The 12,067-nt window shown below is 49.3% G+C and overlaps 1 protein-coding gene across 4 annotated transcripts in view; it reads left to right on the top strand.

Annotated features, from left to right (window-relative positions):
- SEMA5B (semaphorin 5B) overlaps positions 1-12,067 on the top strand; it is a 117,896-nt gene that overhangs the window by 73,766 nt on the left and 32,063 nt on the right. For all 4 annotated transcript variants that reach the window (XM_023260225.2, XM_045037027.1, XM_045037026.1 and 1 more), the window contains exons 2-3: positions 4,877-5,077; positions 10,261-10,360. In XM_023260225.2, the coding sequence (XP_023115993.1) occupies positions 4,924-5,077; positions 10,261-10,360 (254 nt within the window). In that variant the 5' untranslated portion in view covers positions 4,877-4,923. The remainder of the gene's footprint in view (positions 1-4,876; positions 5,078-10,260; positions 10,361-12,067) is intronic.

Raw genomic sequence — 12,067 nt, 5'->3', positions numbered from 1 at the left:
GCTATGGTGGAGTGGGGATAGGCATATGTAAGGCTGCGGGGGCCTACCCCTTTGACCTGTGGAGGGAGGGGGGAGATAATTTCCAAAGAAGGGGGATTCTCGGGAGCTAGAAATTCACCCCCCACCCAAGTATCTAGAACTCTGCTCACAAAGACCAGTCCTGTAACACTCAGTGATGTGGGGATTGACCATTCCCTTTTTTTCAGTATGGCGCCCTTGACTTTTGTTGACATTTGCTAAGCCGCAAGCCCTGGCTCATCGAGCTCTGCCTTGACCACCAGCACCCCACACCCCAGCCCCACTCCTCGGTGCCCTGCTTCTCTCCTTCCTTTGTACCCCTCTTAGGGTCTACTGGCTTCCTTACTAAGGACAGAAGGCGTCCTTGAAGGTGATGGCAAAATAGGCCTGTGCGTGTGCCCCCGTGGGATCCCCGAAGTCAGCACCTTGGCCCATACTTGCATCTCTAAGGACTGGAATGCTCATCTGAATAAAGGCTGTTCCTATCTCCTCCCTGCTTAGCCTTCAGTCTGTCTCTCTCTGGGGGCTTTCTGGTCGGTGTGCTGTGTACATGTCCATCCACTGCTCTGGCTCTCTATTCCTTTTTCCTCCCTCACCTGAGTGGAGCAGATCTGGATCTAGGTCCTGCCCCCAGTCCTTCCCCACCCCCATCCACATGCTGTGTTCCCTTCCCTTCCCTTCTCCTTAAAGAGCAGGCATGCTGTGCTGGGGCCCAGGTGGACCAGGTGATGGTAATCTAGTAATTATTGATTCCGGAGGGACTTGGAGGACATATTTACATAAAAACCATAATGTGAGTGGAGCTTCTGCTGTGGAAATTAGGTACTTTAAGGCCTGGCTCCTGGGGGAGGCAGGGGCCAGGGGAGGCTTGGGAATAATGAGGGGAGGGTGGCTGTCACACCGCCTCAGATGAAGGGCTGATGGCCGATGGAGGAAAAGCCCCAGCTAAGGTCTAAAAAGATGATATTTGCATAGGCATCAAATATCACCAATGAGATGTTTTATCAGTCAGGGTCCCCCCCCCCCCCGGAAACAGATGGCACACTCAAACCGGGAAATGGGAGGGCAGTTTAATAAAGGAACTATTTACGAAGGTGTGGGAAGGGGTTTGGGAGCCATATGGGACTGCTCACTGGGCTCTACCCGGCCTCCGATAATGAGGGGCTGGCACCACCCCAGGCAAAGAGAGGAGGGGGGAGCTTAACTCTGACCTTCTGTGGGGGGATGCGGCTGCTCACCCAGCTGCCTCCTCTCTCTCCCATTCCTCCCATCTTCCGCCAGTGTCCCCACTGGCCAAACAGAGGGAAGGAGTCCCCTGTTGCAGCCCAGGCACTGAGCACGGAGGAGGGGCAGAGTAGAGGGACAAATAGAAAGCATCCAGCACAAGTGTCAAAGGGCAAGAGGAAATTCCATAGCAGCGCCAGCCCCATGCAGCAGGAAAGACCCAGTTTAGCTCTCAGGAATAATGCCACGTGAGCGGCCATGTGAAAGTCACTCCAGGGAGGATGTCTGGGCCAAAGCTCCCTCCCAGAGGGTTTCCACTAGCAGGGGTGTCCAACCTCTCCCGGGGAGGGACAGAGAATTCCACATTTGAACCTGAGGCTGAGGGGACCAAGAGGTGCTCCAGAGACTAAGGCCCCCTGGGATGCAGGATGAGGCCAGGTAAGGGAGAAGGGAGCTCTTCCAGGTGCACCGTCCGCATAGTCACTGGGGTATTTCCTCAAAGCCTCTCAGCAACACGATGACAGGAGTTACCCCATCTCACACAGGTGTGAGGAAACAGACAAGAAGTCATCCTACTCTCATTTTCCAGACCTAGAGTAAGGTAGTGGTGGTAGGAAAGGAAGAGAGGAGGGGTTAGGAGCAAAGGGTGTTCGAGAGGAAGGGAACCCTAGGGGCCCCTAGTCCCTGCAGAGGTTTGTCACAGTCATCTTTGGAATCACTCACCTGCTGGTCCCAGGACCCCACCTCCAGTGGAAGGGGTTCTGATTTGTCCCCACCTCCAGCAGGGAATCCCTGATCTAGTCCAACCTTTTATTTCACAGATGACGACTGTCACCAAGGAGGTCTATCGGTGGGTTAGGGACCTGTGAGGGATGTGATGTCAACAAGGCTTGGTGGGTGACACGTTGGATGGGCCAGGAAAGGAGGGAGATGGGAGCTGATTCAGAGGGTCTGAGTCAAGCTCCAGAGGAAGTGTTGTGCTGCCCCATATTAGAAGTTTTAGGGAACCAAAACTAGTCTGGGTTTGTGAGTTCAAGCCCCAAATCTGACTCTGAGCTGACAGCGCAAAGCCTACTTGGGATTTTCTGGCTCCCTCTCTCTCTCTGCCCCTCTCCTACTCTCTTCCCCACTCCCCACCTCAAAATAAATAAACTTTAAAAAAATAAAAAGTTTTTGAGGTTTTTATTGAATGGGTGATGTTAAACATTTAATAGTCAAAAGTGAAAATAATATAAAAAGGTGTATATATTGGGGCACCTGGGTGGCTCAATCAATTAAGCGTCCGACTTCGGCTCAGGTCATGATCTGATGGTCTGTGAGTTTGAGCCCTGCATCGAGCTCTGTGCTGACCTCTCAGAGCTTGGAGCCTGCTTTGGATTCTGTGTCTCCTGCTCTCTCTCCCTCTCTCTCTCTCTCTCTCTCCCCCCTCATCCCCCACTAGTGCTCTGTCTCTCAAACATAAATAAATGTTAAAAAAAATTTTAAGGTATATATTAAGGAGCATCTGTCATGATTTTGCTATTTACAGGTAGTCTGATTTAAAATTAGTTTGGGTTTATTTTTCCAGTGTCTGTTAATGCTCATACCAGCAATTATAAATATGTATTCTCATTTCCACCTTCTTTTTTACACAAAAGGTATCAAGCTAATACCCTGTTCTGCATCGGGTTTTTTCCAGTCACTATACCTGGAGATTTCCCCATATCGAAATCTAGGGGAAAATCCCCATTCTTTTCTAGAGCTGTGTAGTATTCCGTTACACAAATACACCCTCGCGTATTTAAGCAGTCTCCAGTTGCTAGGTGTTTGGTTGTTTCCTGTCTTCTGTTACTTCAAAGAATGCCCCCAAGGAGTAATCTTGTGCATAAATCACCTGGCACATGTACAGGTGCCTGTTTAGTCTATTTTTGCTTCTCAACTATCTCTGGTGAAGGAGCAGGTTTTACATTTCAATTTACAATCTGTCGCAGATGGATACTTACATAAAATTCAATAAAAGTGAATTACTAGAGAAATGAATTGACAAAAAAACTATGAAAAATACAAGCCTCCAAATTTTATTAGATCCAATAGACATAAAAATTACTCTGTCACATTACTATAAAGATTTTTAAACACTCTCAAGTTTCTGCATTTATCTTACCACGAAGTTGTCACAGTTTGTGGATTTGACACTGATCTGTGGACCGCACTTTGAGTAGCACTGGTTAAGACTCCCAGAAATTAGATCAAAAGGTACATGCCTCTGTCGTTTTGCCAGATTCCTCTCCATAGGGCTTGTACCATTGTTGCACGATGGTATATGAGAGTGCCCCCTTCCCCACAGCCTCGCCGAGAGTGTCATCTGTCTTGGAATTTTGCTAAACTCATAGGTGAACAGTAGTAGCTCAGTCTAGGTTTTAATCTGCATTGTTCTTATTGTGAGTGAAAATAGCGTCTTAATTAATTAAAGTATTTATTTATTTACAGAGAGAGAGAGAGAACGCATGCACACATGCACAAGCAGTGGAGGGGCAGAGAGAGGGGGACAGAGAGAATCTTAAGCAGGCTCCATCCACACCGAACTGGCTGCAGGGCTAGATCTCATGACTCTGAGATCATGACCTGAGCTAAAATCAAGAGTCAGATGTTTGAGGCACCTGGGTGGCTCAGTGCCTTGAGTGTCTGACTTCAACTCAGGTCATGATCTCGTGGTTTGTGGGTTTGAGCCCCTCGTTGGGCTCTGTGTTGGCAGCTCAGAGCCTGGAGCCTGCTTCTGTGTCTCCTTCTCTCTGCCTCTCCCCCACTCACATTGTGTGTTTCTCTCTCAAAAATAAATAAATGTTACAAAAAAAAAAAGAGTCGGATACTTAACAACTGAGCCACCCAGGTGCTCCAGTGTCATTGATATCTTTAAGCCCTATTTGTACATATATTCTTTGCCTATTTTGTACTGTATTATTGACCTTTTTCCTCTTGATTCCTCTTGATTTATACATTAGGAATATTAGCCCCTTGTCTGTGATATGCAATGCAAATATTTTTTTCCAGTTTGTCATTTGCCTTTTGATTTTGTTTGGTGTTTGTTTGGGGGGGGCATGCAGAAGTTTGAAGTTTTATGTAGTTAAATATGTCAATCTTTTCTTTAATAGCTTCTGGATTTTGAGTCCCGGTTCTTTATTCCAAAATTATAAAGAATTCTGCCTGCATTTTCTTCTAGTATTTTTATGGTTTTATTCTTAACACCTAAATCTTTTATCCAGTTGGAATTTTTCCTAGTACAAGGTGTGGGTTATGGATCCAAATTTATCTTTTTACAAATGGCTACCCACGTGTCCTAGCTCCACTTATTAAGATCCCTAGATACCACCTTTATCATTAAAACTAATTTTACGCCATTTGGGATCATAATAGAAAAAGCTCTATAATTTGTCAGTTTTATCCAGAATACCGTTGCAAGGGAAATTAGCTCTCCAGATATGATCTATAACTCTGTGTTACTAGAGCAGAGTAAACTATAAGTAACATAGGTAAAATGTAAATGTATTTAAACAAGCAAACACAGCCCGTGGGCCTGCCAACAACCATGGAGGAAACTGGGAGAAGTGGGCCTTCCTGAGGGAGCTCGTGGTGAGAGTCAATGTTTGCGTTGCAGACCTTACCTGCCTGCCTCCGGAGCTAGGACTGCAGAGGGGCCCAACGATGGTGTTCCTGGGACCCCTGGCTGTCACCCTGTTGCCGCCCAGCCTCACACTGCTGGTGTTCCACCTGTCCAGCTCCCAGGATGTCGTCACTGAACCTAGCAGTGAGCAGCAGCTGTGCACCCTGAGGGAACACCCCACTGTGGCCTTTGCAGGTGAGAGCCACTTCCCATTCGGTCCTTTTTGCAATGGCTGTGCCTTGAAGGACTTAGGTCTGAACTCAGCAGGGTCTCTTTGATGTTGGAAGTCCTGGGATGTTCCCCTAGGGATAAATGTTAGAAGGATGAGTAGCCATGGGCTGGAGGGGTCTGATTTTAGTCTCCAATTTATTTAAGCCTTCCATCCATGTTTACCTGGAGGAGGAGGGTGCCTTGCTCTGGCATTCCTGCTAGGAGGAGGGGTTGTGGGTATTCTGGGTAGAGTGGACAGGGGTTCATCGGCCATCTCAGCTCTAGCTCTTCTGGAAGCATGAGTATTTCTTAGCTTCGTTGGGGGGCCAGAATGAAGATGACTCACTCCTGAGGAGGTGCCTGGAGATCTCTGGAAGGCTTCCTTCTGCTCTAGGACAGTTGCAGATGCCTGTCTTCAGGGCCCTGGGAACCCACAGGGAAACGGGTCCTTGGTGACTGATAACTCCCTCTGTCTATCAAGGGAGGGCATGAGAGTGTCCTGTTAAAGCGTTTCCCAAACTGGGATTTGTGACTCACTGGGCGTATTCTGAGAGGCCTATAAATTCTCAATAAGGGTTTCTAAAATTAATACATACAGTCGATGATAATCGAAAACCAAAACAAAACATAAATACCAGAACATGCGGGATGTTCTCCCATGACCTGTTGGCCAGTTTGGGGCTCCCTGGTGGTGCCACATCAGCACTTCCGAATCCGTCACCTGCATGGCAGCTCACACTGGGATCTGCGGATGTAGCTTCAGAGGTCCCCAGGTTCTTAAGTCTGATAGACACCTGCCCTATTTCCTCATCACAAGTACCCTGGCAAGGAGGCAAGGCAAGGACTGTCACCTCCCTTTACAAATGGGAGGGCTGAGGTGTAGAGGGTGGGAGAGACTTGTCAGAGGCGGGCCTTCACGTTGGGCACCCAGTGCTCTTTCTACTCCCCGTGGCAGAGCGATCGGGGCTCCACCTTCTAGGTGCCACGGGCAGGAGGGTGAGGAGCCGTCCTCGGGATTCCACACAGCTAATCGAGAGGGCAGAGATGGAAACCAGAGCAGAAAAATAAATGCCCGAGTGCGAGGCTGGCATGGGATTTGGGGGATAGGAGGGGTGGTATGGATAGGTGTTGGGGTTAGCAAGGCGGGGAGGCTGGGGCGGCTGGGAAGTGTGGGATTCCCAGCTGTGGGCTGGCTCCTGCCTCCGGGAGGAGAATTTGCAGCTGTCTTCTCAGTGCTGTCTTGTTTGAGCTGGGATCCAAGGCTTTGAAGGCTTAAGTGGATTAAAGTAAATTAGCAATGTCCTTAAGCCTACAAAACACGCGTACACTCTCAGACTTCTGATGGCTCCCAGCGTGCTGGTGGCTGTCACTGAAGGGAAGGACCAAGTGCGGGACAGAAGGAGCGGGACTCTCAGGGCTATCCTCATCTTGGATGCCCCATGGCAACTCCTAATGAACCATTTCCTCTGAGGGGCTTTGCTGGAGGCCACTGTTGGCCTGGTGGATTCTTGGGGCAGGTACAACGGAAGGAGAGCAAGAGAATTTCTGTCCCCCAGCCAGGCTGGTCTGTACTGGAGCAAACTAGATAGATAAGGGGGTAGGGGTAATGGAGAGGTGGAAGATGTGTTCCTTGAATGCCTGGCTTCATTCCCACCATTTTTTATCTTAAGGTGTATATTACTTGAATGAAATAACCTCCTTCCCCACCCTCTTTCAGAATGGAGGAATGAGGCTCAGATTGTCATGGAGTAACTAAGGAATCCCCTTAGCCCCAGCAAGCAGAGATGTCCATCATCCTAGACTGACAGCCCTAGAGTGTGGCATCATCTCCACTTTTCCTCCCCAGCCCTCCTGGCCTCCCCTCCACTCACCTGGGTCTCCGTTCTGACAGCTTTGGATTTTCCTATCCATTCACCAAATTGTTATTGGGCCCTACTTGAACCAAGGACAGGGCTAGATGCTGTGGGACTTCAGAGGTAAGAGTTTCCTCTGGGTACTCGAGTATCTCTTGTTGTTCCTTAAAGATCACTCCCTTTGGTCTGCCAGTGCAGTTGGTCCTGCACTAGGACTGGTCCTCTTGTCTCCTCACACCCTTTAGTACTGGTGAGCACACACCAGGGACTCAATTCATGTTGGGAACTGTGTTCTGGGTGATGCTGCCGTTCCAGAGAGGTTGCCATATAACCCAGCCCAGTGCCAACCCCCAGCTTCCAGCATCCCCTCAGATGTTACATTTTATTTCTGACTGATCAGTAGGCTTCCAACTCTGTAGCTGTGAGTTGCCTTCTCCCCTGACACCTGGCTGATCTGTGAATAACCCCTAAATACCCTAGAGGACCTGCCTGTTGCAGAGTCTGGCAGGCGTTTTTCCATCTTGTAAGGTTAAATTTTCTCCTTCTTTTAAGGGGGGCCCACCTGTGTCTCTCTTTGGCCTGCACGTTATTCCTTCTGCCACGGCATGGAATTTCTAGGAGGCAGGGAGAAGCCAGGATGGAGTTAACACTGACAGTGGTTAATCCACAAACTGGGTAATTGAATTGACTATAATTAAAATCACAGGCGCGTCATGGAGAATGTCATTTTTCTCTTAAAGTCGCCGTCCAAAGCCTTCCCTGCACACGGAGCTCAGAACGTGCTTGGTGTTTTAAAGACAGGTTTCCCTCTGGTCCTGTTTGCCTGTTTAATAAGAGGAAGCTGGCTCCTTTCCCAAGACAGCTCCCCCAGGATCAGCGTGCTGCACCCGCCTGCCTCTCTCCCCCCTCGCCCCTTTCCCCTTGCCCTTGTCAGTTACAAGAAACTGGAAGCGGCCGTCACCCTCCACTCCTTCCTCTGCCCCTGCCTCCCATTGTCTTCACATCTCCTACCCTGTTTCATCTTCCTTTCCCTTCCCTGCCCCAGGGAAGGGCCTGAGTGAAGACTGAGCTGAGAAGTCCCCACATGGAGTTTCTCCTGGTTTGCTGCACACCAGTCATGCCACCCCTTCCCCTGTTCAGCTGCCCACATCTGGAAGACCCCTGTCGGAGGGGACAAAAGGAACTAAAGGGTGACCCAGTTGCTACCGTTGGGGAGCACTCATCTGATGGTGACAGGCAAGCCCTCCATATCTTCCCCACCCCCACCACAGAAAACAGGCTTGAGCACATTCAGAGTGACAAAAAAATACACTGTGAACAGAATAGACAAGGTAGAGAGAATATGGAGCAAAATAAAATCAGGGTGGAGAGATTGTGATCCAGGAAGTCTTCCTGGAGGAGAGTCCTTGACTTAGTCTATAAAGTAGTATACTATTCTACCAGGATTTCTGAGTGTGGCCCTGAGGTCAACTAAAAATCCAGCTTACCCGACTCCTGATCCACTTCTTACACCGATATTGCCCAAATGCCATTGCAACTTCATGGTAATTCTTGCTAACCTATAGTCCCCTGCTGAGGACAGAGGCAGACCCAAGGGGTTTGTTACATTTTGCCGTAGAATTTCTTTCTTCTTCTTTTTTTTAATCATGCATATCACAGTTTTCTGAAAAACATCCAACTCACAAAACCTCAAGTTCTCCAGGGAGCGATTAAGTGTTTGCTTGTCGTGCAGAAATGAAGGGCTGCTTTTACTCTGTAGTGGAGGGATAATGAGCAATGATTTATTTCCCCTGGATCTCTCACACACACACACACACACACACACACACACACACACACACGCACGCACATACTTCTCTGGGCCTTCTGTGAGCCAGTTGCTAATAGACTGTGGGGAGAAAGCACCGGACCTCACATTCCCCCCTCATCTTTTTCTCCATTGGCATGAAAGTTCTCTGCCCCATGGTTCTCTGGCTCTCTCGTTATTGGTCAGTTCCCTCCCATCTATGAGGCAGAGGCTGAGGAGTGCTATTAAGGGGTTCTGGACCAGGATGGGAGAAGTGGGTCTCCAGTGGAAGGGAAAGAGGGAAAGTCAGCGTACCCTGACGTACCATCCCCAGGCGTACCTTCCACAGACCACTGCCCCATCCATCCAGAGGGCTGTGAGATCTCCTCTCTGCCCACCAATCTCCATGGAAGACTTTGGCCTCGGCTGGGAAGCTCCTTCGTTGGAGACAGGGATAGACAGGGATAAACCCACCTTCTGTTTCCCACCTCCACGGAAGCTTGTTTGAAAACTTGGTTCTTCTTGTACAGATGGGAATTGTGGATTGATCCTGCATTTACTCAATTCCTTCCAGGTGCTGGACACAGCCTAGAGATCTAAGAAGCAAGGGCTTCCCTACCCCCCAGGGAAAACAATGGGGATATACACCCAGCAATATGGGGGCTTTGATGGCAGTAAAGTAGAGGCCTCACCCAGGCTTTCGGGAGTCAGGAAAGTCTTTTTGGAGGAGGTAGGGTGGGGATGGGGCTGAACAGGAACTGTTCCACTGAGGGAGAACAGAAAGGCAAAGTTTGCAGGCTCTGGTGCGATAGATCTGCACAGTGTTCTAGTTTAGTATGGCTGGAGCGGTAGTTTGAGGGGAAATGTAAAATATGAAGTATGATTCTTTCTGTGGCACTAAATAATTAATGTGCCAGGCATCCAAACTGGGAAGACAGTGCAGAGCCCAAAGGCCTTCATAAGAGTTGAGACTTTTTCTGGGGTCAACTGGGAGCTATTAAAGGGTTCTAAGCTGCAGAGCGACAAAACCAGATTTGCATTTTAGAAAGATCGCTCTGGTTGCTATGTAGGAAATGGACCGACCAGAGGGGCAGGAGTGGAGGCCAGGCTAGATAGGATGCTCCTGGCACCAGGCCAGGCAAGAGATGATACTAGCTTGGATGGGGGTAGGGTACAGAGGGCAAAAGGGATGGATTTCTTGGAAGTGGGACAGACAAGATTTCCGAGTGTTTTTAAGTGCTGGTGAGGGTTTAGGGGAGGGAAGGATGATTACAGTTTTCCCTTTGGGCAGCTAGGGGTTAGGTGGAGCCCTTCTCTGAGATAGCGGACATAGCAGGAACAGTGGCGACACCCCCACCCCCTCTCCCCCAGCTGGCTGCTCACAGAGGGGGCAAGTGGAACCCAGGTTTAGGGGGTGCCAAGACTGCTTCCGCCTCACCGCTCGCTGATGTTAGCCCTTTCATTGTGGGGTCCAGTGCTGGCACAGCTGGTCCAACAGTAACTGGAATGCCTGCTTCTCCCTCCACCAGATCTGAAGCCGTGGGTCTTCAACTTCACCTACCCTGGAGCCCGAGACTTCTCCCAGCTTGCTCTGGATCCCTCCAGGAACCAGCTCATCGTGGGAGCCAGGTAACGAGGTGCAGGAGGGTTGGTGCCACGAGGGGTAGTGTGCTTAGGATTGGATGGAGGGAATATCATTTGGGATGAGCCCACTATGGGCAGGCCCTCATCCTGGGCCCGTGTTCCTCTCTGCCAGGCCCTCTCTGTATCTGAATGTCTGTCTCCCACAAGAGGAAGCATTAGTTGGAGCAAGGCGGGGAGGAGGGTGACCTCTAGACCCCCAGATTCTGTGGCTGGTAGTTTTCAAGAGCAGGAACATCTGCTGGCCACCTTCTACCCCGCGTCCCTACCCTGCTTCCTGGACTGCCCAGGCAAAGTCCTCCCTGAGAGCTCCATGCAGGGAAGGTGCCCAAGAGCCCCCTGCTGGCTGGCTGGCCGCCTGCACCTAGGATGCTGGACTCAGGCCATGGCCTTCTTGTATGAAGCACCTCACTTCCCTCCCTGTTGCCTAATCTTGTTTAGCCTCACTATTCTGGCTCCAGGGAGGGCTTGTGGAGACCTTACAAAATTGTAGACTCTTAGCTCTAGTAGAGAAGGGAGCTTAGAGATGGTTTACTCCAGTGGGTCTCAGAGAGTGATCCCTGGACCAGCGGTACCAACAGCACCAGGAACTTGTTAGAAATGTAAATTCTTGGCCCCACCCCAGGCCTGCTGAATCAGAAGCCCTGGGGGTGGGGCCCAGCAATGTGTTTTAGCAAGCCCTCCAGGTGAGTCTGAGGACTCCTAGGTTTGAAAATCACTAGTCTAATCTAACTGCCTTCAATTTCAACATGAGGAGGCAAGGGACAGGAGAGGGGAATTGACCTTCCCAAGATCCCATTGAACAAGACGACAACAGAGGATGGGGCTAGAACTCCTGTCTCCTTACCTCTGGGCTAGAGTTTTTTTCTGCCAGTTCCTTATCACCTTCGACTGCACTGGTGTTTTTCAGAAGCTCTCCACCCCAGATGTTCAGATTCAGCAGGTCTGAAGGTGGGGGAGGGTGGCCACTAGGTTGGGCAACCCCAGGCTATCCTGCGTGGCTTACCAACCTTGACCTTCAGGTTTTCCAGAGTGTACCCACCCCCTATTTACATTATGAAAAGGAAGCAAGCCAAGCAGAGCTCTGGACAAAGACCAGAGGAGCTGCACTGCTCTTAGGATACTGACCTCTGAACCATCTGTAAAGTCTGGCTTCCAGTCTTCTGTGTTGCCAACCTCTCAGGACTGTTGTGAAGCCAGGGCTGAAAGCATTTTTTTTAATTAACTAATTATTTTGCATCAGTGATATGAATGTGTCATGGTAAAACATTCAAAAAGTACAAAAGAATATACAATGAAAGACACACACACACACCAAACAGGACGCCTTCTTGGAGGCACATCCTGCGACGAGAATGTGTCCTCCCAGAGGTAATCTGTGCTTACGCAAATATACAAGGGTATGGGCTTTATTTTTCCCAGCAAATAAAATACCGTTAACCCTTGAACAACATGGGGGGTTAAGGGCACTGACCTCCCTCCCCTTCCGTGCAGTTGAAAATCTACCTATAACTTTTGGCTCCCCAAGCCTGACTACTCAAAGCCTACTGTTGGTTGGAAGCCTTACTGATAACATAAATGGTCGATGAACATGTATTTTGTATATGTATTATACAATGTGTTCTTACAACAAAATAAGCTAGGGAAAAAAGTGTTATTAAGAGAATCATAAGAAAGAGCAAACACATTTACAGT

This window comes from Felis catus, chromosome C2 (assembly GCF_018350175.1).
Source record: "Felis catus isolate Fca126 chromosome C2, F.catus_Fca126_mat1.0, whole genome shotgun sequence".
NCBI classification, from domain to species: Eukaryota; Metazoa; Chordata; class Mammalia; order Carnivora; family Felidae; genus Felis; species Felis catus.
This window is presented reverse-complemented; position numbering and strand designations above follow the sequence as displayed.